The sequence below is a fragment of the Ixodes scapularis genome, unplaced genomic scaffold (genome assembly GCF_016920785.2).
Source record: "Ixodes scapularis isolate PalLabHiFi unplaced genomic scaffold, ASM1692078v2 PGA_scaffold2__306_contigs__length_199485367, whole genome shotgun sequence".
Taxonomy (NCBI): domain Eukaryota; kingdom Metazoa; phylum Arthropoda; class Arachnida; order Ixodida; family Ixodidae; genus Ixodes; species Ixodes scapularis.
The window spans coordinates 176,749,507-176,776,157 of NW_024609857.1; the positions used below are offsets into that span (position 1 = coordinate 176,749,507).

The following is a 26,651-nucleotide window of genomic DNA, read 5'->3' on the forward strand; positions in this document are numbered from 1 at the left end:
ACTGCTGGGCTTCGTGAAGATCCGTCGCGCTGCCGGCAGAGGAAGGCCGGGGCTGGAACACGGAAGTTTGCAACGTTCCATGCCCAGACAGGTCTTTCTCTCTGCCGCGGTGCCATGTGGAGCCCAGGGAAAAAGCGGGTTGAGCGAGCTCTCTGAGTAGACTGTCTCCGATTTCGAACAAAGCCAGCACGCTTTCTCCGCAAACGCATAATAGTAACAAAAACATACCGCGTACCTCCCTCCGGTCGCTCTGTAGTATGCGTTTTCTCGGCACTCCACCGACACAGCACGGTTTTGCCTCTGACCGCCGCCTTGACAGCCGTTTTTGACTAATGTTTTAACGAAAGCGTTTCCCGCCGTCGGCGGATAAGCGTTTCGTCGATTGTCGATTTTGCAACGGCTGTTAGCACGAATGTTCGTTAAACAACTTCGCGGTACGACGCGGTTTGAGACTTTTGACAAAGTAGAGTACGCATTCATAACAATCTTGAACCTGACGCCCAAGCATGCCTTTTTTCATATCTTGCGTTGTCTGTGACAATTCATACAAGAAAAAAACAAAGAATGACTCGCAACTCGGTGAGGAAAGCGTTGAACTTGAAGCCCAAGATTTGGCCGTTGAAGACACAAAATGGCACGAAACAAATGGAAAACAAATGCGTAGTCGTCGCATCAGTGCTCCAGTTAAGAGAGCTTGTACTATCGTGTAGGTCATCGCTAGCAGGCAAAATGGCGCTACACCGTGATAGGTCAACACCTCCTAGAAGACAAGGCCGTAGCGCTCTACTCGTGACGTCGCGAGGGAAGGCCATCGGGAGCGCACGGCGAAGCGAAGGCAACGCGCGTGGATCGATCGTCGTAACGTGCTTTTAGTCACATACGCGTTTCTTATTAGCTAAATTGAAAGCTGCACATAGCAACGGGTCTCGAAAACATTTCATTACACGTGGAAAATATTACACCGCTAAGTGATCGGGATGAAATGGTACGAGGAAGGCGAATAAGAGAAAACATTGATTCACGCAATTATTGCTGCAGGAATGCATATTTTACACAGAAATACTTCGACAGAATGGCAAGGCACGCAGTGATTGGACACAGCAAAACAGGTCACATTGAAAAAGCAAGTAGACATAGTCAACGCGGACACGGCTAAAGGAAGGTCACTTACGATCATGTAAGCGATGTTATCGCATGCAGTCACTGAATTCTTGCATCATACCCCGGCCACATGGCAAAAAGTAATGTAATTTCAATCGAATGAAAATATGGGGCCAACAAATCAGCTTGCGACGCTCATATAATCACTCAAAACAGCGAGCTGATTAAATCCAGTAGTATTTAATAAAAAATATATTAACGTTTCCGTGTGACAGGGGTACTAAACTTACTATTTACAGTCAACTAATTTAATTCTCCCTATGGGCTCGAGGGGCCTAAGAACAAAATATAACCTATTCTGTATACAATAATACTATTACCTTAATACAGTTAAGATACTAGTATAAACGCGGTAAAGGCAACAAAATAACTTTAGTATAAATAAACACATAAGCACAAACAACGCACTTTCAATAATCACACAAACTTGTTATTTACCTTCCAGTAAAAACTAGAATATTACCACGCATAATTATAAATGTCGACGCAATAGCAAACGGATAATGACGAAGAACAAAGCTCCATTCTATCACGATATTTAAAAAAAATCGACTGCAGCACTTCACTTACGTCTCACATGACCAAGAAAGCCCGTAAATAAGTTGTTCCTCACCTGTCGATCGTATCCATACGTCCCACACGATCCATCACAAAAAAAATTTTAACACGAACATCAAGAAGTCTCTCTCTGTCGAGAGAGGTCAACGGCCAGTGTCATCGTTGACTAGTTGCCACACACGTCAGTCAAACCGTAGCAGGACTTGTTTCGCGAATCCACGTAAATGCCGTAGTATCAAGCGAACACACACAAAAAAAAAAATCTACCCGAGACTGCGGTGACGACAAAAAAAAAAAAAAAGATGGGTTGGACAAAACCACACACACACACGCGCGCGAGAGCAGCGCCAGCAGTGTGGGACGAGAGGCTTAACATTGTCGACCCATCTCTTCCTCGTGTGCGCTCCATCCCAGCGGCGATGAATAGATTTATTTTCGGTTCCTTTCCCTTCTAATATGTCTCAGCGTACCTTTGCATGCAATCAGCAGCTCACACGCAACGTTAATTTATCAAAATCAGAGCCCGTACGGGGGAAGATGTCACATCGGAAATTCGGAGCCGGTTCTTTTGAAAGTGTGGGGAGCTGCGGGACTGCGCTTAGTCCCGCGGTTACGGGGATAATCAAAATATAAATTTGGTACTTTCAACCTTGGTAACGCGTTGTATATTACGTTTATATTATATATATAATAAATTGTACAAAACTGCGCTTTTAAAACGTGTATTAATGTCGGATAAACGCGCACGAACATTAATGCGCCGATACGCGTCGACATCGGCATTTTCTCACGTAGTTGCGCCATGGCCCTCCTTCCTCCGCCATTGTGACGCGCCCGCTCGGAGCGCTATGGCCTTGTGTTCTAGGAGGTGTTGGATAGGTGCGGCTGCAAACCCGTTCTTGGTAAAACGAGTATTTTAGGACGACACAGTCAACAGATGACTAGAGAACTTTGAGAGGCTTTTTACATTTCAAAGCAAGAAGATAAGTTTTTGAGTTCGCCTTCTACCCCATTGTTTGAAAATAGTTGACATTCATGAGCCAGCTTGACACGTGCGGAAGAGCGGTGACTTGATGCTTATTGATGATTGTGACACTTGTTCATTTGTGTGTTTTTCTTCCAATAAAACAGTTCACAGTCACCGCTCTGTTTGTACACTTCGTCGTCTTGTCCTCCGTTTCTTTGGCGCTGTTTTGCGTTTTCTTCAAACATGTACCACCAACTCGGCAAGCTTTCTATCATACATTTTTAAATATTATTTTTTTCCTAACACTCCTCGTGATTGGAATGATTTCCCTCAAAGTGTGACAAGTCTTGCTTCATGTGATTGTTTTGTTAGAGCTTTAGACGATTCTGCAGATATGTAAACATCCACGACTTAATCGATATGTTTGTGTAATTTGAAATGAGAAATTCGGTATTGCGTATTTTGACAGTGTCTGCCCAGCAACTCTACAGGCAGCCATGTCTTGGCCTACAAATGTGGGCTGGCAGTATTCCTTAAATAAATAAATAAATTAAATAAATATCTAAATAGAAATTTGGCTGGAGAAGGAGCAGGTTCGGCGATACGTAGTTTATTGTTGCGGGTGAAAAAATCCGTGTAATTCTTTTTTGGGACAGCCTGTACATAAAAATATGTTATGGGTGACGTACTGTGAAGGTCAGGTACACATCCATCTTGTCAAGTAGATTACTGCATCCGCATCGCGAACAACTAAGCGACCTGCGCGAAAAAGTGAGTCATTTGCGCCACAACTAAACGGCGTTCATCGCTTCATCTCGTGGGAAGCCACTAAGCAACCGGCGACCAAGCCGGAGCCGGCCGCAGGGTGAGAGCAAGGCGAAGACGCCTACCTCTTGACTGATCCTCGGCGACGTCGATATAACGATGGACTACCAGCCGTCCACGGAGCCCGGAATATCCGCAACCGTGAGCGAGGAAGCTCTTACCCCGTCGAGAGTGAAAAAACCCCGCGCAAGCGCCTCCGAACAGAGGGATCTTCGAATGATCCTGAAATGGACACCACCGAGGAAAGCTCTTCGGCGTCGATGAAGGACACTTCAGCTGAAGACGAGGATAACACCGACCACAGTCTGAACCCGTGAATCGACGTGGGTAGAAAAGGGCCGCCTTCAGGGTGACGAACTGCGCCTCTTTTCCGCCTAAACGCTTCACGCTTCGACCGTGAACGAGACGTAATAACGACAGCATTCCAAGAAGAGTGATCGCTGCTCAACAGCCCAGATCTCCAGGCCCCGTTTTCAGAGCATCCCAGTACGGATACACGACATCTGTGGGAGCGAAACCGCTGCTGGTGTCCGTCTACGAGCCAAGACACCTTAAACGTTTCCTCGCTAGAACATCGTTCACACGGTTGAGGCACAAGCGCACCAAACACCCAAACGCGGCAGTAAGTGGGGTCAACTACAAATTCGATCCCGACGAATCGGCCGAAACGGTGACATAAAGCATTTACTCCGAAACTCACGAGGTGCTTCATGCAAGGCTCATGGCCAGAAGCGGTGCTTGCCTAATCACCTTCGAGGGGTGCGAAATTCCTCATCACGTGAAATATCACGGGGTCATATTGGGAGCCGCCACATACCGTCCAACAGCGGTTGTTTGTAACAAATGTCGCGGCCTGGACCACAAAGCCAACGCCTCTACACAACAGGAGCGATGCGAGCTCTGCGGAAACATTACATGCACCAAACACATTTGCCGCAACTGTCACTCCGATGAACACGTCGCCACAGGCTCCGATTGTCCGGTGAAAGCGGAGGTGGATCGCCGACTGCAGTCGCAAATCAAACCGAAGAAACAGCGCTGACGTCGTCTTCGGACTCGGGACAACCACCGCCCAAAGGATAGAAAAATGGTTGTCGAGCTCGACGCACACGAAGTCTTGAACCCCTTCGCATCACTGTGCTCACGATACCGTAGTCGTTCCAAGACGCGGAGTTACGAATAAGAGGTTGATGATGATGATGTTCGGTCACTTGCAACAAGGGGCCTGATGGCGAACACGTTGCGAAGTGAACTTCACTCAGGTGGTATTAAAATTTAACTTAGATAAATTTATTTACTATAGTGCGTTCACTGTGGTGGGCGCGACCAGACGTCCCCGCCCGGCACTTTCCGTCCTCAAAAACCCCAACAAGGAACCCAACCGTAGCCCAGCTCGATCCGTCTCAAAAAGCCTCGTCTCATCCCTGGCCCCTCCTTTTTAGTGTCAAAGTTAGGTTCTCTCTCCCAATCGTCGGAACCAATCGCCCAAATTGCCACGCTATTTTCTTTCTGGTAGAGGTTCGGTCCTTAAAGCACACAAGCAGAACAACATGCTGTCGTCTCAAACGGATAACCAAAATAAAACACACAAAGACCCCACGACGGTCATTACAAGAAGGCGCTGTGAAGATGGGCGCACCCGCGAACCCGGCCCGCTCACACATGAAAGCAAAGCCGACATGTTCGACACTGTTTACTACCCCAAAAGCCTCATCCGGCAGCCACCCGTGGGTGTGCGTTCTATTGTCCCGGCTCCCCAATTAGGCAGACGCCCGCTCGAGGCGCCCCTGAGGGCGACATCTTCCCCATTAACGCGGTCAGCCCGCCGTCTCCCCCGCCGCCTTGGCTATCTTTCCGACGACACAGCTGCGCTTCGACACAAACCTACAAAAAAAGAAAGAATAATATGTATGAACCTAACTCCCGGCATGAGTCGAGATCCCGGTCAAGAGCGCGGGCTCTCCGCGCGCAGGAGGTCCCGATCCGGCAGCGTCAAGCGTGAAGCGTCGCAAACCCGGTGGCGCCAATCGCCCGCCTTGAGACTACCTTCAGTACCGCTGCAGGAGATCCTGAAAAACCCAGGAAAGCCGCCCTACGCACAAGCCGTTAGTGAGGGCACGGTCACCACATCGACCCGTTCAATGAGAAGCCTGGGGGAAGAGCCCAAGCAACTCAGGGATAAGGATCAACGCCGAACGGCTGAAGCCCTCGCAAGCATGCAGAATGTCGCTGAACTCGAGAGGAGGCTGAAGGAGCACGAACCAGTATGGTTTAACCAGGTGCCTCGCTCCCGCGCGCCTCCCACTTATAAACCGGAATCAACTCCCGCACCAGTCACAGCTGCGAGTGCAATGCCGAGACCCAATTCCCAACCCCCGCCATGGTGCAGAAAGAAGCTGCGCCGACACTGCGATCGCTACCGATTCCACAGTCGCCACCTAGGATTGACGTGGCCACACTCGCAGAGGTGGCATGCTTAATGCAAGCTACTAAGGACATGCAAGCTCAACACGCCAGTCGCATGGCACAGTTTCCGCAACTAACTCAGGCTGAAACCGAAGTCTCAACTTGCCCGGCCGTAATGGCGATCCAACCTTAACATGCCGCTTGCTCGTAGGGCAAAACCGACGACCCTCGCTATCCTCCATGAAACTGTCAGCGGCTGCTGTCGTGCCGCGACGTGCTTCTTGTCCGACTCTGCGAGCGGCTCTTTGACGTGATCCTGCTGCAGGAAACCAGAGGGGGCCACTTTGAGCTGAGGGTGTACACTCAGTAGACCCAGGAAGGGAGAAAGTTCAATCGAGGCCCAAGTGGGGCGCCTATGTCCGGAAGTCGTTCCCGCACTTGTAGATAGATACAAGCAAGTGGTACGACGCCGAACAAGAGGTAGTGGTAGTTCGCATCGAGGCTGGCGGCAAGCGCCTTGTGGTAGCGTCGGCCTATTACTGACCCGAGTCGGGCCGACACACCTAGGGGGACTTTACGTTGATGGAGTCACGTAGCAAAGATTATCTTCGTGACATAGTGATCTGAGGTGGCGACTTTAAAGCCCAACACATGGCGTGGAGATTCCCTAACACCTCGACCAAACGTTCTCCGCTCTACGACGCGCAGGAGGCGGTCAACTCATCACTTGCCCGCGACCTAAACAAGAACACACGATACGGCATTCACCGCAGGCAGGCCGACACAGCACCCGATCTTACGCTCACGCGGACGTTGCTGTACCGGGCGGTTGAGTGATCGGTACTCGAAGATGCCTGGGGAAGCGATCATTACCCCATCGTAATCGAGCTACCGGTAGAGAATCGGAAACCACTAAAAAGGATCACCAAAAAGTTATTTGGAAAGATTTTAGGCGAGAGGTCCTCGAAAAAATATCGGATACGCTGACAGCGTTATCTCGACACTACTTCCAAAAGAGACGAATGACGAATTCGCTAGTCGTTTGGAAGCACACCCGGATCAGTAGACCGGATCTGAAATGTAGCACGCGATCCGAACGGAGTCGCTCCGCCTCCGGATCTCCAGTGGAACATGGCCACCCCTCCCGTATCGACGGATGCCTTCCCGTCACTCAGCTTCCCCAGAATTCCCTTCCCGTGGTCTCGAATCTCGAAGCACATGCTTTCGAAATCGCGGCGCCAAAACACATGTTCAATGCACGAGCGAAGTTAATCATTACGTGAAAGATGCGTGTCGATAAGCGATGGGCATCAGCGTAGCTGCGTAGACCATTTTCCCCTTCATCAAAATACTTGTGAACGGTGTCGAAGGACGTCTCGATTTTCGGCCTCTTCTGCGGAAGTCCGAAAAGGCAGTCGAATTCATGCGGGACATACAAGCAATCCTCGTTGTTGCTGCTGCTCGAGCCTCTGCTGCTGGGGTTGCTCTAGCAAACTGTCATCAAGCCGCAGCAGCAGTAAAGCTGGCGGCACTTCGCGAATGACCATTGCGAATTCTTCCGAGGCGAGAAGCCCGGCGAGAAAGGAAGTCACGTGTGCGCGCCGAGAGCTGACCAAGCTGGCTTCAAGACGAATCCGCCAAAATCGGCGGAGCGACTTTCCTTGTATCAGGATCGAGCTCTTGATTGGGAGCTGATTCAAACGGACGCGTGGAACAAGTTTGTCTCGATCCCCATCGCCCATGAAATAGGGTGCTCCATAAATGTCGATCCTGGTGCGCTCCAAAACGACCAGTGGACTTTGCCATACGAGAGCCAAGGATGAACGTCAAGTTAAGGCCGGGACGCGGACTCTAGACGCGAGAGTTTTCGCCCTCTGGGACGAGAGGACAGCCATGCTAGTGGAGTTCTGGAGGACCAGTAACCCCCCGGCCTCCCAGGTCGTCAACCGGCTGGCGGATGAGGCCCGTGCGTACGCCAAACCCATTAACCAGTCCAAGTGGCTCACATATTTCGAATCAGTCAACGAGAGAACCCATTTAGGAACGTTCTGGAGAACATTCAACGCAATATGCGCAGATGATCGAGCTTGGTATGTTTTGGCAGGCCGGCAATGGCCCGTCCAGCTTCGTTAAGCAACGAGTCCAGCTTGTCCCAGTGGCGTCTAGTGAGGCAATGAAATTGTAGTCCGTACTTTCGAGATCAGAACCAACTCTACTAGGAGCTTTGCCACTCGCGGGTCCCTACCGCCCATGCGCTGCGGAATGCGTCGGACGAGTTGAAGGCGCTTATTCAACAACTTGGTGCCGATTTGGAGCCATTGATTGGGGTTGTTGCTTCTCTGAAGGTGGGCGCCAAGCACCCCGAGCTTTTTGGCCCTATAGATTGATGATTCTTCGAAAGGAGTCGTAGGGCCTGAATTGGTTTCCTTTGCCAAAGATAATATACTTGGCTTTTTCAGGTGACGGGCGAAGCCCTACATCCCCGAGGTGGTTCTCGATGACTTTGAGGCCCTTCTGTGGGACGATCTGTTATTTTGAGAGGGTTTTTTTCTCCTGTCCACACAGTGGTGTCGTCGGAGTACCCAGTGAAGTGCAGGCCTTCTACTTTACGTAGTTTCCACAGAAGTGGCGCCATCGCCAGATTAAACACGACCGGCAACAGGACCGAGCCCAGTGTGACGCCAGCGCCATTAAGATGCCTAGAGCTGGTGTTACAGCTAACCTTGATGTCCTAGCACCTCTCCTTGAGAAACGACTTAACTAAGTCAAGCAGTCTGCCGCCAATTCCTTGGTTCCAGAAAGATTGGATCACGGCTTCGCGGAGAATGGAGTCAAACTTCGCATCTTGCGGCGTGTTTAGGAGCATGCTCGCGTTAATACCGTGAGGGCAGGGGGCACTTTTGACATTGCTCTGCTCCATATCGGCCTCGAGTTCCAGGGTTGTAAAGTACCTAGGTACAAGTAACTGGAAATCGGTATCTAGGTACTTTTGTTGTACCTGAGGAACAAACCTAGGAACTTTAATTTCTCGGTATCTGTATTTGTATCTTAGGTACATTTTCCAGTAACTTGTAACTAAGTGAAGCTACTTTTTACAGGTACTTCTCTATTCACTTCATCAAAATGGGAGAAACTGTAAATCTTGAAGTATTAACCCACTACCATGTGCCGTGATTAGCATTGAGTTGGGTACGGCATTGGAGGCACTGACTTGATCGAAAGACGTTTTGCAAACGAAGCCCCGCCTATGATGTTTCATCGAACGACACACTTTAGTGAATGTAGGTGTTTATTTGAGCGAACGGTGAATTAGCGATGCCGTTCTAGCGACACCAATTTATTTATGCGCTTCGGAACTCCGTTTAGGAAAAATAGCGACCTGCTTCCTTCATCTCAAACTAAAATCGACTTCATTGCAAGTTTGAAGTTCCTCTGACAGCTATACAAGGAAGGAGATAACTTAAACGATGTGCGCAGTTTCTGTTGCCCGTATCTTGTCCTGATGGTGGCACTGTTCTGCCATAAATACAGTATAAAATATAATTACAAATAAATTATAATTACAATTATAAAGCAATGTAACATTGCATATATAATACAGTTTCCACTCAATAAATTGGACTTAAATTTTGCAGCTATCAAAACGGAGAAAGTTCCGAAAGAAGAAAGAAAAAACAAAACAAAACCCCCCCCAAAAAAAACTCATTTTTCAACTGACTAACGAAAGAAAAATAAAACAAGGAAGCTTGAAGCCTTTCGCTCGTCGTCGCGAAAGTTAGGTGCATATGCACTCGACTCATGCGTTTCTTCATGCGGCCGACGTCTTCTGGGCCCGTTGGCGTCAGCACCGGCGCGAGGACAAGAACGTCAATAAGCGAGTTTCGGCGGTTTCGGTGTGACATGGTAAACAGTGGAAGCTGTGGCCTCGGTGAACCAATTGGAGCGTGGGGACAAGGCACGTGAGGACTCAACACTGATGTGGACATCGCATTGGCACCAATAAAGCACAGTTATCGAACTCGTTTTTTAGTGTATCCTTAGTATAAAAAGCTCTACTCCCAATATATTTTTACAAATTTGGGGAGGATAAATAAAGACAGTATCTTTAGAGTAACTGTACCTGTACCTAGGTACATCTTTAAGCAAGTACCTAGGTGCATACCTAAGTACCTTTTCATAGGAGTAACTGTAACTGTATCTTAGGTACATTTTTTAAGTAACTTTTACAACCCTGTCGAGTTCCCACGAGATAAACAGGGTGTCGCTCTTCGGTCTCCAACCGTTCGGGACCTTACATGCCTTGCCTTGGTGTCTCTTAATTATGTGGGAAGAACACGGGGCCCTTCGAAAAATTCCTCGATCACCTTGTCCAAGTCCATGGCAATGTGGGGAACGGTGTTCTTCGACCTTCCCGAACATATATGAGTTACATTTTCGGAATTTCGCGACAACATCGCCAAACAACTGGATATACACCAGGCGAGACTGGTACATACGCCACAGGGTAGGGCCCTTGTGAAACTCATGGTCCAAACTACGGAACACCTTCCCAATATCCCGAACCCGCAGCCGCCGTATGAACTGATTGATGTCGCGCAGTGGACTGCTATTCCCTATAAATGTAGGACCCAAGCACAAGGAACGGAGATGCAAATTCGCCAACAGGCACTCCAAGTGGATACTTTTCTCAAAGACCCGGAAGCCCCCATCGTCTACACTGACGCGTCGACAGAGCTCGTCGGTTCTGCCATCGCCTTCCACGATATAGGTGGCGAAACAGAAACGATCACGTCCAGAGCCCGCTCAAAAAAAAACAGGCCCGATGTCAAGCCGTTCGAGCGGCGCTGATGCACGTTCTGGAGATCGGCAACCTACGCATAAAGGTGTACTTCTTCACAGACCCGTAAGACACGATCCACTCTTCTCAGGAGAACCACACCACGTGTCCCGCCGACAGCGGAATCTTCGACGCGGCCCTTGAACTTCATCGCCGCCACGGCGCGCCAGTTAGCGTCCGCGGGATCCCGGGTCGCGCGGGGATCTGGGCCAACGAGACCGCCCACCTTGCTGCAGAGTAGCTCTCTCACTTCCTCCATTCGTGCAACAGGAACTATCCCGATCGCGCGCTCGCAGGCCTTAGTAACGACTAAAGCTTCGATGAAGACAGGAAAGAGCACCACCCCGAAGCCTCACCTCGACATATTTGAAAGACACGGGCCAAGCAGCTCGAGTCCTGCCTCAGAACAGGAACCCAACCCCTTTCCAAAAGGTTTCAAAAGATACCAGGCGGTTCTGCTAAGACACATGCTAGACGGCGGCGCGATGACAACTCATCTCTCGCAACTGTGGGAGACCGTAAAGAAAGCAAAACAGGATCCCCACTACGTACCCCCCGAACCAAGATGCCAATGCTGCGACGAGCCTGTCTTATATAAACTTAGTCACATCCTGTAAGCATTTAAGACTCACTATACTCCCTTGGACAAGTTGCGAAGACCTGGCCCCCGAAGACCGGCCCGGAGACCTAGAATCCTGAACCAAGCTGACGGGAGACTCCGATAGTACGGTAAAAGTGGGCACTGGGCACTGGGCTCAACTGGGCACATTAATTGGAGTGAATAGAAAGCGAATGATTCGTTCTCATTCACACAAGTAGAGTATCTAAAACTTACGTTGCATTTCCCTAACTTGTACAAACTGCATGGGGAGCTCATAGTTCCTAAATAGTCGTGTGGCAGTGGATATAACAGGGAATAAGGTACATCTCTCCAACATCCGAAGTTGCTTCCGGGCACTTCTCTGGAACATACAGAAGTTATTGCGGAACGTTACCACAAAGTTATGTAAACGAGTCACAACAAAACAAAATCATATTTGTGCGCTATTTTAGATGCGATCACATTTATGAGTGATTTGTATGGGGTCATTACTCCCTGCCAAAGGAGATGCGGCATTTCTCGCATGTCTGGGATACGTACGAAAATATTAATTATTATAAAGAAGCGTCGGAACTATATATATATATATATACCGGGTGCTTTTGCGAAGACTTTCAGAAATCCTAAAAATTAGGGCGTTTGAAAAAAGAAGAAACTGTCTTCGGGAACAAACTACCAGCCACGGCGGACGTCAGGGATTGCCAAAAACATACTAATTAGCCAGCTAATTAATTAAAATTTGTTAATCAACTTTTTAATTAGGGGAAATAGACATATGGTTCCAATTAGAAAGTTGCTGAGCGTTATTGAAAACCACTAAATCAGTCGTTTTCAGAAAGACTTTGAGCGCGTGAGAAGCGTAGTAGTGCACTAAAGTTACCGCTCTTTGAGCAGGTACAAAGCTAGTGGTTGCGATAAGGCGCCCGCGCGATTTTTCCGTCTCTTATCTAGCCCTAGCCTTGTACCTGCTCCACGAGTGGTAACTTTAGTACAATACTACGATTCACACGCGCCGAAAGTCTTTTTCAAAATGACTGATTTGGTGGTTTTCGATAACGCTCAGCAACTTTCTAATTAGAATCATATCTCTATTTCCACTAATTAAAAAGTTAATTAACAAATTTTAATTAATTAGTTGGCTAATTACTATGTTTTTGGCAATTCCTGACGTCCGCCGTGACTGGTAGTTTGTTCCCGAAGAAAGTTTTTTTCTTTTTTTGACGCTTTAATTTTTAGGATTTTTGAAAGTCTTCGCAGAAACACCCGGTATATATATAGAAGAAGAAAAGAACCTTTAGTGAAAACAGCAACAACGGACGATTTATTTTTCGACGTTTCGGCCGGAGTCCGGCCTTCGTCAGGAAGTCTTCCTGACGAACGCCGGACTCCGGCCGAAACGTCGAAGATTAAATTGTCCGTTGTTGCTGTTTTCACTAAGGGTTCTTTTCTTCTTCTGTACCCACGCCTTCGGCCCCAGCCACCATGCCCCGTTGTATATATATATATATATATATATAATGACATCTTGGGGCTAAGTAGGCTGTAGGCGTATTTTTTATAAAAGTAGAAGCCACCGAGGGTCAAACAAACTTGGAAGGTTTAATTCAACATGTATAAGTCATACGAAAACCGCGACGTTTTCGAAGGGGGACCTTTCTCCCCAAATTTCTGGATTTGCATAAACCTAATGCAGTTAAAAAAAAAAAAAAAAACATTGTAAAAAACGGTTGCTTACCACGTAAATTTAGGAGGGCGCCCAAATAAGAGTATGGGCTATCTTAGACTAAAATACAAAACACTGAAGGATATCATTATGAGACAGCCTTGTCTGGTTGTGTCTTAATTAAATGACGAAATCTTCAGTTTATGCAGAAATGGAGCAAGAAAAAAACAGCGTAGGCAATGGTGCCCGCAACTCTCGAAATAGCCAAAACTTTAATCCACCTGATATGTTCAACTTATAAAGATATTGAATATGTGCTTTTTTTGCTGCTGAGAAGTTAATTTTTTAGAAATGAGCCCCTCCGACCACGCCTCCAGGTGCTCGCCAAGCTGACGACACACGCCGGTGTTCGTGACCGAGGTGTCAACGGTGTGGGACGGCGCTGCAAGGTCTTTAACGTTCTCCCGAAAGCACTCTTTATTCAGTTAAAGTAGATGTTATCCTCACTTCCGTGCAACCGTATCCTCTTTACGTTACTTAAAGATGCTCGCGTCTTAATTTTACTCTACTCCTGCCCAGGTAACTGCCAACGATCGCAGGTCCGCATCGTCTGCTTCTCGACTCGTAAGACTAGATGGATGAATTCATACGTTTATCGCACTGAGGAAAGATCGACTATGATGCTATCTGGCAGGCTGTTCGACGCAGCGTTTCGTCAAAGACGAGATACACGGGCCTCTCTAGTATGTTTTCCACTTGTTTCAACTTTCTAACAATATACATATAATAAAGTAGAGCGGTGATTTCAGACAAGATTGACCAAAGGGTGGCTGGTCAACATTTTTAAATCAACTGACGTTCTTATATGCCATTTTCTAGGGCCTGGTATAAACGAATCTACACTTAGTTTTTACCGAAAAAAAAAAGGGGGAGAGGAGTCGTGCGGCGTGATGAGGTGAACAGTTCCATTAACGCGCACTTGAAAGTGAATAACTAAAACGATAAAATTAGGAGAATTTTAATACTGTTTAGGAACAAACTATGGGCACAGCTTCCTTGTAATATACAGCAATATTATTTATTTATTTCGTATATATTTTTTCAAAAAATTACCGATCCTGCCTGCTCGAACGACCATTGGCAACAATAGTGACAGATGGGCCAGTTGGTACATGACTTATTTTGACAAAATGCGACGCAATACAGGGACAGAGTGGGTAAGACAACACTGAAAAGCAAAATTTCGAGAGATATGTTCGAGTCATTTAACATTAGAATGCAGGGAGAGGACAGATGCATAAGTGCCCCGTCAGCGCATATAACAGACTAGTAATTCGAATTCTTACTCGAGAAGCCCGATCGGGTATATAGTGTGTTGTTTCAATAAACATTCAGTTGAAATAGCGCTTCGTGCTGTCTTATCTACCCTGTCCCTGTCTTGCGGCGCATTTTGTCAAAATAAGACAAATGGAAAAATGTGGAGGCATTTATCTCAGGAAATAATTTAATCACCATCATATACGCTTTAAATAGTATTCTACTTATATATCGCTATTATGTATTATGTATATTAGGTACCTGAGTTATACGATAGCCTTGATATATTTAGGCAAACATGGGGAAAAATAAATCAACGAAATATTTTTCAATAAAAATTAAAAAAAGAACTGTTTCGATTTTTTCTTTAATTTGGGTACCCTCTTATACTTTATTCCGGCATTCATTCCTATTAAAACATGTTGCATTATGTGATTGAGAAAGAAGACATAACTCCCCAAAGTACGGTCCTTTTTCAAAGCCTACACTTAGCAGTGCCCTATACGAGAAGTGACTCCAAGTTCCAGTTTCAGGAAACTAAATCACATATTTTATATATTTTTATTCATATGAGGTTATTGACAACTAGAGAAATGGGTCAAACAGTAAAAGTGAGGAGAAACTATTTACAGCATTTTACATGCAGCGTACAAAGAGGAATCAATTAGAGACTAGTGACTTGAGAAAAGATGATGCAGTGCGAAGCTTTACATTCTGGTATATTTTATATGTAGAATAAAATAAATAACTTTACTTCCACAGACATAAATAAAGATAGAATGATAAAATTGTTTAGGTTAGCTATGTATTTCCGGGGACAAACCATTCCAGGTGAGGTGTGCCACCGCGCCGGACTGTAGCAGCTTCGATACTCTCGGCGTACGAATGGATCGTGGCAAAACAATATATTTTATCCTGCGCGAGGATTACGTTTCCTGATTCTCGTATGGTGACGAGATAAAGAATATAAGCAATCACCAAGTAAAACAGTAGGTTAAATACCCTGCGAAGAAAAGTGTAATAAATTAGATGTCCCGGCATTCAAAATGGGCAGCCCTTGGGGAATCAAGTTCGGCACTTTACGCTAAGGCCTTCATCAATGTACCCATTTAATCAAGTTTCTTCTAACCAGATCCGACTGTCCGTGCTACATATATGTCACAGGTTCCTTCTGTTGATGACTTGCACAGTCGCTACGTGTGAGACTGAATGCCAGGTAATTGCGCACCGCCAGCCACTATTTTTTTTTTTACGATACCGAATAATTTTCTTTTTCTCCAGATACACAATATGCGCGACTTTCGGTTTCTCGGATAGAACGCTCACCATCGTCCTGACTTCTGAAGTGCGTTTATTGAACATTCTCTCAGGATGTTCAGCGTGGCTTGGTGCTTCACGAGTCCGCCCACTCCATCGCATGCATTTTCCCTTGTCCAGATGCAGAAAATAACCACTGGGCTTCTGGGCAATCGTTCTTTGTAAACTGGTGAAGCTGGTAGCAATTCTTAAAATGACTGGCAGCCCCGTCACTTACGTACGTCACGTGCGCGTATACCGCAACGTTGTCTTCAACCAACTCTCACTTTTCCTAGAGCCAAGCACGTGCGAGCGTCGTCGTCAAACATGTCCTCACTGATGATAGTGAGGCTGTCGGTTGCTTTTCTTGTCGTCACTACAGATGTAGATTTCGTAACTTTTTTTTCCCAGTGATATGCTTGAACTTTGTCAGGAAGCTCGATGGTCTAGTTTTTAGCAAAGTCAAAATGAAAGACAATGCTCCCGCTTTTCAGGCACTGCTTTTCATCGTAGATCGCTTTATCTTGCGTTTGTCGTATATGGTTGTGAAATATTAAACTTTCAACCGCTACTTGTTCCACTTTGAGGAAAGCCTCAGGATGTAATGTTTGTTTTTCACAAGGTCGTCGGATGTTGTAAGCACAATATCTTCATCCTCTGGGGTATGAAGCTCCTCTAGTGTAAGAGACTGGCGTTCTGGGCAGGGATCACAGTCTACCTAAAGACACAGACCTGTTAGTGGGTCGCACAGAAATGCTGAGTTCGTTTCACCGCTGTTCAATGTTGAGCCTGTAACGTTCTGTAGAGCGGCAATATAAATGTAATAATTGGAGCAGCGCACACAAACGCACACTTCCATTTCCTGGTGTGGAATACATTTGACCCATCTAGGGTGCGAGAAATACAATTTCGTTAGCCCAATGCCGGAATCAGGGCGCTTATATTTGTATACACGAAAGGCCACTCGAATTGAGCGTGTCGGGAAGCGCTTTGGCACGAACGGTTTCTCCCCGTCGAGCATGACAGAGATCACGCCCTTCTGGTTGGGACCTTGGCACGAACATTTTAGCTTGTATTTCATAAAGTACTCTAGGGCGGCAGACACGTCCTCAGGGCTCACCTTGCACCTCCTGTAAGGATCCGGCTCATACCACACGGCGTGCTTTTCCTTACCTAGAGCGTAAACACTGATGCCATGTTATCCTTTCCTAGGTTAACACGGCTACAGTGTTTATGCTCTATTGCAGTGGTTCTCAAATGGGGGTCCACGAACCCAGCATCATCACTCAAGCCTGGCAATAAAAGCTGTATTTTCTCAGATTGAGAGGAAATGTTCCAATTTTCTGATACGTTTTTTTCGTGTATATGTCAATAAAGCGAGTCTACTTCACACAAGCCCTTAGTTACATCCGTTTATTAAATCCCTTTCATAATTGCCCTACACATTTTTATTCCCCTTCCCCAGACTGGTGTCCTGCATCATCTCCGCCGATTCACGAGGGGTCAGCAAACTATCAAAGGTTGAGATCCACTGCTCTATTGTGTTGAGTTGGGGCTCGAGTATTTGGGGATTCTGCTGTCTGTCGGTGGGCCCCTTTGTGCCTGATATTATCGCCCGTGACGCCAATGAGTGGGGTGGCGACAGGCACGACTGCTCTGTAACCATGCATCGGCAGTCATATTCTGCTGTTTGAAGCGAACCCCCTTATCCTTGACAGCAAGCGGGGAGATGCGAAAAAAGATTTTAGTGGCCGTTTTGCCAGACCTAGCGACGAATGTCGTCTGCTACTTCCGTCAGCTATTGAGCCATAATCGTGATCTTCGCTAGGAAAAGATTGTTGCTAGCCACATAACAGTATCACGCAGAAAGGGAATGCTTGAATATATTTTTATTCTAGGTATAAGTAAGGGAGATATATAAGAAAGAGAGAGATAGAGGTAGAGGAGAAGAGAGAGGAGCATATGGTGTTGTAGGCTATCATAAAGAGCTATCGTAATATGATATCTCTTAGTACACTATAGTTTCTTCTCATTTTTGATGTATGAACAGTTATCAAGAGCCTCATCTGAATAAATATATATAAAAGATGTCTGTTAGTTTCATGAAAATGGAACTTAGTCACTTCTTGTATAGAGCACTTCTACGTTTAGGCTTTGAAAAAGAACCGTACTTTAGGGAGTTATGCCCTCTTTCTCAATAAAAAAATGTAACATGTTTTTTTAATAAATAGAATGCCGAAATAGAGTGGTGTTTTTTTTCCGCCTCTAACGTTTTGATTGTTTGCTTTTTCCCCATTTTTGCCTAAATATATCACAACTATGGTGTCACTCAGATACCTACTATGTATTTTAAATAATAGGCATTATAATGGAAATAATATTTGAAATAATATCATGGTGATTAAATAATTTCATGAGATACAGGCCTCCAAATTTTGACAATTGTCGTTCGAGCAGGCTAGTTTGGTAATTCTTAGAAAACAAATATAGTATAAATACATATAGTTACTATAGATTACAAGCAAGTAGTACCCACAGTTTGTTTCTAAAAAATATTATGATTATCATAAATTTATCGTTTTAGTTATTCACTTTCAAACGTGCCCACTCCGTCAGTGCGCGTTAATGCAACTGTCCACCTCTTCATCACTTACGATTTTTCCTGACCCCAAATATTTTTTGGTAAAAACTAAGTTTAGATTTGTTTATACCAGACACTAGACACTAGGCATATAAAAAATCAGTTGATTTAAAAATGTAGACCGCTACCCTTTGGTCGATCCTCTCTGAAATCACCCAGAAACATTTCAATTGCACTAAAGGCAAAGGTCTATGGATTGAATTATGCTACAAATAGCTGACGAAATTCACCCGCCGTCATGTTTGCTTTGCGCACGATGTAGGAACCACTGTGCTGATGCCACGCGCAGAGCAAAAGTTGACACACAAAGTTGGACTATATTTCGCAGCATATTCGCACCATGGAGTCCAGGCTTAACGCTGCAACAAAACTCGTTCGCAGGTAGTGGGAGGCCGATCCGCGTGTAGTAAACAGATAGATCATGAAATTATGTGAATTCATTTTAAATGTGATAATATATTCCATAGACGTCAAGGAAATATTTTTAACGATCTCACAACATCTTCTACGCAGTTCAATAAAGAAACGTTCACTGAGCACAAGAATGTGCGATATGCTTTGCAGTTGAACGAAAATCTGCGCAACGATCTTGACGACATTTGTTTAAATCAAAAGATACATTTTTTCTACAAAATGTGTTCTTCAAATATTTAAGAAGGCCTTTTATTGTTCACAAATATCGATCAACTGTGATTTCTCAAAAAAGATTACGGGACTTTATGTATTTAGATAATCTATCACCAATTGTTTTGATACTTTTCGAATGAAGAATTTTCAACAGACTTACGTTTTCTTTTCAAGTAGCGTTCTAATGGCCAATCTCCCTTTAAGATGGACGCCATATAGAAAGCCTACACCCGGGGGGCTCATAAGAGATTTATAATATCCAGAAGAAGTTTGTAGTGGGGCGTCCAGCCTGCAGGCAAGTGATAAAAAAGGTACCAAAATACACATGATGTTAGTAAACCACGGATGTTTGTAACAAGTATATTTATAACAATAAACTACTGAATAAAACCCAAGATTTTTATAAGGAAGATAATTGTATGCCAAACTGGAGAGACAACGTACTCATGATATGTTTTTTAGGATCATCGCCAAAAAGGCATTCGTCACCTAAAAACTAGTGTTCACATTGTCGGCCTGATTTACTTTAGAAAGGTACGCTCAATATATCAGGAATTTTCAATGCAAGAATTGTTAAGCAGAGCTACCACGGTAAAATAATAATAACATAGATTGGGGTAAGGAGGCGTAAAGCGGGGCTAATATAACGATAAGTTCAATACTATATGTTAAATATGAAATAAAAAAAACAAAAGCTGACTTATCGCCATTTGCTTCATTCATTCACATACAGCGATGATTTTGGATGCAGGTCCCAGGCAGCAGAAAGTTCTGGACCAAACTTTGGCTTTTGTCTGGGAGTTTAGGGCCTTGAAAAGCCCGAAGTAGTCAAAGAAGAGCCAAACCTGACCTTCCTTTTCAAAAGTGGGTATTTTGGCCCTAATTCGCCAAACAAGTGCCAAACTTAGGCTTCACTGCCTGATACTTCGGCTATCTGGCATTTTTGGACCTAAATCGCCTAACAAATGACAAAGTTAGGCTTCACTTTTTATTAGGGGTCGGCGAATATTCGAAATTCCTAATACGATTCGAATATTAGATGTTTAATATTCGTATTTGATTTGTAAACTAAGTCTTTCGAATTTTTCGAAAATTCGTCGTAACACGAATATTCGATTAGAACGTGTTCGCAAGCGTAAGTTTTGCTTTTGGCTTCGGTTTCGGTAGTCCGGGCCCATTGACAGCGACATAGCTGCATGGAGGCTTCAACATAAGCTGGTGGCGCCGGTGACGGTAGCGGTCATCTGCAATTTTTTGTTCCCTTGAGACTCCTCACTTTTTAAACTGCTCACATTTGCGTTCGCCCACCCGTGTTCTGGCAGATGGAGGTGTTTGCGGGGAACCGTACGCGAAGCGGAGAAACAAAAGGGAAACGGCGCCAAAAAGAAGAGAGAGAGAGAGTGCTTTTTGGAAATATATAATATAAATCTGAAAGTTCATCCTGCGTTGTTGAAAGAGTATCGTGGGATGACCGCTGGTACGCCAGGAAAAGATCAACCGACGCTGACGGACTTAGTGCGCCGCTCGGAGCCCCTGCCAGAAAAGAGTGTGCGAGCGCTAAATAACAAGGTGGCCGCCATGGTGGCCCTTGATTTATAGCCTTAGAGCCTTGTGGAAGACCGCGGCTTCAAAGAACTTCTGACAGAAGCCATTTCCAACTATCGTTGACCGTCCCACTCTACACTCTCGCGCGTGCTTGTGCCACGCATGTATGACGACACCCGAAAGAAGGTTTAAGCAGAGCTCAACAGTGCTTTTGAAGGCCGCAATACCGCTGTTGCCTTCACAAGCGGCATGCGGACATCGCGCGCTAACGAAAGTTACGTGAGCTTCCCCTGCCATCTTCTTACTCCAAAATTCATGAGGAAGTGGTTCGCGTTGAACACTCAACACATGGTTGCCAATCACAGCGCTGTGAACATTGCAACCGTGCTGGACGAACTGTACCGTGACTGGGTGATACCCAATGAACGTGCGAAGTTCTTCGTAACGGATAACGGGCGCAACATCAGTGCTGCGGTGAGGAGACTTCCGTAGACTGAAAGAGCGTGCTCCGCGCATACGCTTCTGGCGATTAATGGAGCGAGATCCCGTTCGCCGGCCATTGATCGCCTGTGCAAGAAAGCGAGGCATGTTGTAGGATTACAAGCACAGTTCATCAGCTCAGAAAAGGCTTGAGGAGTGCCAAAAGAAGACGGAAAAGGATACACTACGTCTGTAGCAAAACGTGGAGACGAGATGGAATAGCCAGTATCTAATGTTGTCTCGCCTTCTGGAACTCAAAGAAGCAGTCACCCTGGAGCATGCTACCTCGGACATTGACATCGATGAATTTGGTTCATCAGAGTGGAAACATGCTTCTGAATATGTACAAGCATTGGCCACTGTTTGATGCCACTGTTTTTGCCACTGCTGAGAAGTATCCGTCTTCGTCCTGCCAAGTTCTTGTGATTTTTGGTATGCTCCACTGTCTAGGTAACTGTTCTGGGGCATCAGAATTTCCCACAAAACTGATACGATTCACCGAGGCAAAGTTCGCTCTGTACAAGGAGGACGAGGAAGCATGTCTTGCTATGTTCTTGGACCCACGCTTCAAGTCCACTACTTTTAAAGCTGAAAATAAAAACAATAAATAAAAATATTATGGCTAAAAGTTCTGGTGCTGCAAGAGCTAGCCTCATGTGATGCTATGCGGAGGGCAAGTTCGTCTGCTTCTTGCGCAGGGGGTAGCGGTGACGTCAGAACGCCGAGCCCTGATCGGCTGATCGCGGCCCCCTCTCTGAGCGTCGTCTGCTCCTTTGCAACGTCGTCTGCTCGCAACGTCGTCTGCGTCTGTCTTACCTTTCCTGCGACTTGTCTTATAAGACAATTTCGTTGCGTGAATACGAATTTGTTCTTAAGTTTTGTCTTGCGCACATTTTTGGCGTATACGCCAAAAATGTGCGCAAGACAAAACTTAAGAACAAATTCGTATTCACGCAACGAAATTTTCGTAAGTTTTGCGCAGGTTACGACCAAATTCTACGACAGCTCCGAAGCTGTCTTACGCACTTCTTACGATCAAATCAGCATGGCCGACAGCGTCGCGGTCGCGACGACCCACGGACGTTTATTTTTCTACGTGCGCTTCTCACGCGTCCCGACTTCAAGCAGCAAGAAAAAAGTAAAACGTACTTGAAACAGACCACGACGAACAAGAACGATGGATCCACAAACACCCGGTAAAAGCTCCGACGGCCACGATTCCACCGAACGCGACCAAGCGAGCACGGCAGTTAGGCCTAGCAGGCACTCCGCGACTCGGCGACCGTCTGCCCACGACCGGCTGGCGTGCTGAATGGAATATGCCCGCGCGAGCCTTGTGAACCCTTCCCGTATTATACTTTGATCGCCGACCTCAATTTTAGATTAAGAGGTCAATATCTTCCTCTTGTTATCTCCTTGTTTCCCGAGGTTGCGGTGACTCTCGTCGGTGAAAAAGCGGTGAATCTCCGACAGACGCAGGAAAGCTAAAGCAGCCATCGCTTTGACTAGCAGACGTAAAGCAGACGGCGTTATAACTGCGCCAACCCGCCGACGCCGTTAAAGAATCAGGGGTCTCGCCGCACACGAAAGGAAGGAAAATGTATTTGAGAGGGAACTTGCGGACACTAACACGCTCACCTCTCGGTTCTTAGCAAACAAACCTTGGCGGCTCGGGACACCTCGCGAGTGAGTCCTTTGACTTCCCTCCTTGATGCGCGTCTGCTAGTTGTTAAACAAAAACAACAAACCACTCGAGTTATTTCGTCTGCCCTCTCTGAAAGACGAAGTCGAGCTCGCTCGTAAAGACCTGCACTTCCGAAAGTCGCATGAAAGGTAAGACAGACGCAGATGACGTTGCGAGCAGACGACGTTGCAAAGGAGCAGACGACGCTGAGATAGGGGGTCGCGATCAGCCAATCAGGGCTCGGCGTTCTGACGTCACCGCTACTTCCTTTCTCATGCGCAGAAGACGAAAATGAGCCCACTTGCGAGGCGTATACTGATGAAACCCAGCCGGAAGCTGGAACAGAGTTACAAGAGCAAGGCTCAACGCCGTCAGTAATGTTTGGCAAGCATTTGACCACTTAGCCAAAAGGGCAATTGAAAGCAAAGTGGTTTAGCTTTAGAATGGGAAGTTGTAGCGTATGAGGAGGAGGCACTGCTAAATAGAGAGTGATCCGTGTGAGTGGTGGCGAACTGTCGGGTGTTAAAGATATCCGAGTCTGGTGAAACTTTGCATCAAAATACCTGGCAATACCGGCTACTTCAGTACCGAGTGAGAGAGTTTTTTCTGTGGCCAGAGGTGTAGTTTCCGCTCGAAGGGAGTGCCTCCTACCTAACCATGTGCAGCAGTTGATTTTTCCGCATGACAACTTGTGACCTTCCCTACAACTGGAACTTTCGTTTTCGTGTTTTTATTTTCGTTAACACTAGTGCCTCACTTGTGTTACGAGAATAATTACACAAAAACAAAATTTTAGTTCTAAGGAAGATCACAAGTTGTCATACAGAACAAAAAAAAATCATCTACAGTTCTGCAGTTCGAAAATAAAAAAAAAATGAAAAGAAAAATTAAATGCAGTTCCGACATGTGAAAATAAAAATGCAGTGAAGAAACGCACCTGGCTTCGCCTATTCGATATTCGATTCGATATTTGAAGCTAACTATTTCTATTCGATTTGTATTCGAAATTATTATTATTCGCACACCCCTACTTTTTATAGTTCGGCTGTCATCTGGCACCTTCGGTCCAAAATCGCCACAGATATGCCAGAGTTAAGCTTACAGCCTTGTAGTTCGACTGACATCAATTATCTTTGGGCCCAAGTCGCCAAACAAGTGCCAAAGTTAGGCTTCGCTTCCTGATAGTTCGGCTGCCATCTGGCAGATGCGGTCCAAAATCCCTAGACAGGTGTCAGAACTAGGCTTACTGTCTTGCAGTTCGGCTGATGAGGTAATAGATGTACGCGGGTGGTCTGCAAGTTAATTAAATAGAAATCAAGTTTTATTCTGCTCGCATCTTTTGATTTTATTTAGTGTGTTTCTTGATTTCTCCATGACAAAGGTGGGCTGAATGTTTTGCCGCGGCTGAAGCAGGCTTTGCAAACGCAGATTTCGCCAAATTGTTGTGTTCGCGCGTAGGTACGCATTCCAATATCGGGGCGTGCAGTGAGAATAGTACGACGTTGCAGAAACTGCTGCCGTCGAGCAATTGCTGCGCGAGACTGATATTCGGATGTCTCTTCGGCAGATACCTATATTAGGCAGCGCATTGCAAAAGCGAGCGTAGCTCTGTGCGTCTGTTGCCTTGCGATTGAGCACAGCTAAATCCTAGCGATAAGAAAAAGCGAGAGCGGCAGCGCCTCTGTGGTATTGCGCCCGCTTCCCACTGGGGGAACTAAGATATAATCCTGGCGGGGTCGATTTTTTTTAAAAGCTAATTTGAAGCATTTGACAGCGTCAACCCAGACACTCCTTTCTCTCACTGTCTTTCACATCCCTCCCCCCCCCCCCCCCACCTCCTCACCTTACTAAAGGTGACATTCCAAGCCCCGGGTACAAGGCATGGAATGTCTTCACTTTCAGTCAAAAATCCAGAGGGAGCTCGGCAACATTCTTCGTGCCCCTTCGGCCTCGCCTTTTCTTAAGCCTCCACACCTGCTTTTGTGTCTTCGTGTGGCTGTCAGCGAGCGCGACGGCCGCGTTAAGCGAATGACAAGGGTGTAGCGAAACGCGTGACCTCACTTCGTGGGATGCGTAGTACAAAAACGCTTGGACGAAAATTTGTCACGTAACACTCTCGGCCGCGCTGAAGGGACCCCTGGGGATGTTGTTTGCGCCGTTTGCCAAGTTATAGAAATAGGCGGGCTACGTAGATTCGGTTTTCGAAATGCACTCTTCAGTGTTCTGTTTCTTTCGCGCGTTGCAGACGCGGCCGTGCTTTTTGGTTGTAGACGGTCGGAATACGTCCATGTCAATATTTCCGTAATGTCCATTTTTTTCGCGGAGTCCTTGGACTTCTCTTGCTGTGTTTGTTGGACGCGCTTCGACAAAAATTGCTCCTCGCCGACGATAAGACCTCAGTTGAATTTGCGCAACCTTCTTTCTCATCCTTCTTTTTGGGCTGCCCGAGTCGGATTACGCATCTATCAAGGATTACATGTTTTCGATTTTATTAGTGAGTACAATACAAGCATGCTTCTGATAGTAGTTCTGATTTCCTCTCAAACTACGTGATGTTTTGTGTTTTAATTTATGAGGTTTGCTTGGCACGAAATTAGTGTTGATTATATTTTACAATTTGGTTTTCATTTCCAGAGAAATATGATTTTTGTAAATTTGTCGAGTATTAGCTGTGTGTAATGATGGTGATTGAATAAACTTCTGGGGGTGTTCAAAACACTTCGTTCGTCCGTGTTTGCTATTGAAATGCCAGAAATAATATGCAGCGTCCTGTACAACACAGGCTTGCTAGACGTCCGTCCAATACGGACCACAGGCATCGTGAGTATTCGCACGATATCGCGCGAACACTAGGCCGGGGCGAAACGACTGTACGGGAATACTTGCCGAACATCAAAGGGTGGTGCAAAACTAGATATTTGAGCGATATTGGAATTGACTTTCAGCCGGTACTGGCACTACACTGCCAAGTATCGCCGTGCTGCTTGGGAACGCAGATAGTGAGGTCTGACCATCGTGTTTCCAACGCTTATTTAATTAAAATTTTCTTCTGGAGTGCGTGAAAGAGAACTTTTGTGTCACACCAGAGAAATTCCAGACTTCGGCAGATCTTTGGGCTTTCTTTGGCACTTTTGGCACTTCTTTGGCACTTCAGTGGCTAGCCAGAGAAGAGCCAAACTTCGGCATGCCCCGAATTCCAAAATTAGGAATTACTTCGGCAGTTATGGCTCAAGTCTGGAACTTAATTTGGCACAACTGTGGCGGACCAGAGAAAAGCCAAACTTTGGCTTATCCCAAAAATGCCCAAATTTGGCGTTGCCTTGGCAGGTGTGGCTCCAGTATGGCACTTACTTCGGCACTCTTGTGGTAGACTAGAAAAAGGCCGAACTTTGGCGTGTCCGAAATACCCAAATTAGGCGTTGCTTTGGCAGTTATAGCTCCAGTATGGCACTTAATTCGGCACTCCTGTGGCCGACCAGAGAAAGGCCAAATTTTGGCATGTCCGAAATACCCAAATTAGGCGTTGCCCCGGCCGTTATGGCTCAAGTATGGCACTACTCCGGTACTCCTGTGGCGGACCAGAGAACAGTCGAAGTTTAGCATGTCCGAAATACCGAAATTAGGTGGTGCTCTGGCAGTTATGGCTCAAGTATGGCACTACTCCTGCACTCCTGTAGCGGACTAGAGAAGAGTCAATCTTTGGCATGCCCTAGTATCGCCCAACTTGGGCTATAGTCAGGCAGCGTACATTGGCAGTGATCAACTCCATGGTGCAAAACCTAACTGGGCCAAAGTTCGGCCCTTACATTTGCCAGACCTCTGCCCAAGTTGTGCATTTCGCTGACGTGCTACCTGGGATAAAGAAAAACAAAAAGTAAGCACACACGGTTAGGGTGTTGAGCCGTCTGCACGCCAAGTTGTTTAGCGAAGAATTACCACGCATCATTAAACGTGCTTCACAGAAAAGTCACTACGGGGATGAGCTGAGCTAGTTGTTTATTATACATTGCGGGTGGAACCAGCAGACCAAGGAAGGATGGAGG

At 46.1% G+C, this 26,651-nt stretch overlaps 1 protein-coding gene across 1 annotated transcript in view; it reads right to left on the minus strand.

Annotated features, from left to right (window-relative positions):
- The window catches only part of LOC120850275, an 86,710-nt gene that overhangs the window by 22,718 nt on the left and 37,341 nt on the right, over positions 1–26,651 (minus strand). Inside the window, exons 6-7 of the mRNA XM_040222731.1 lie at positions 19,060–19,188; positions 11,590–11,716 (exon numbers count right to left, since the gene is read on the minus strand). Of these exons, the coding sequence (XP_040078665.1) occupies positions 11,590–11,716; positions 19,060–19,188 (256 nt within the window). The remainder of the gene's footprint in view (positions 1–11,589; positions 11,717–19,059; positions 19,189–26,651) is intronic.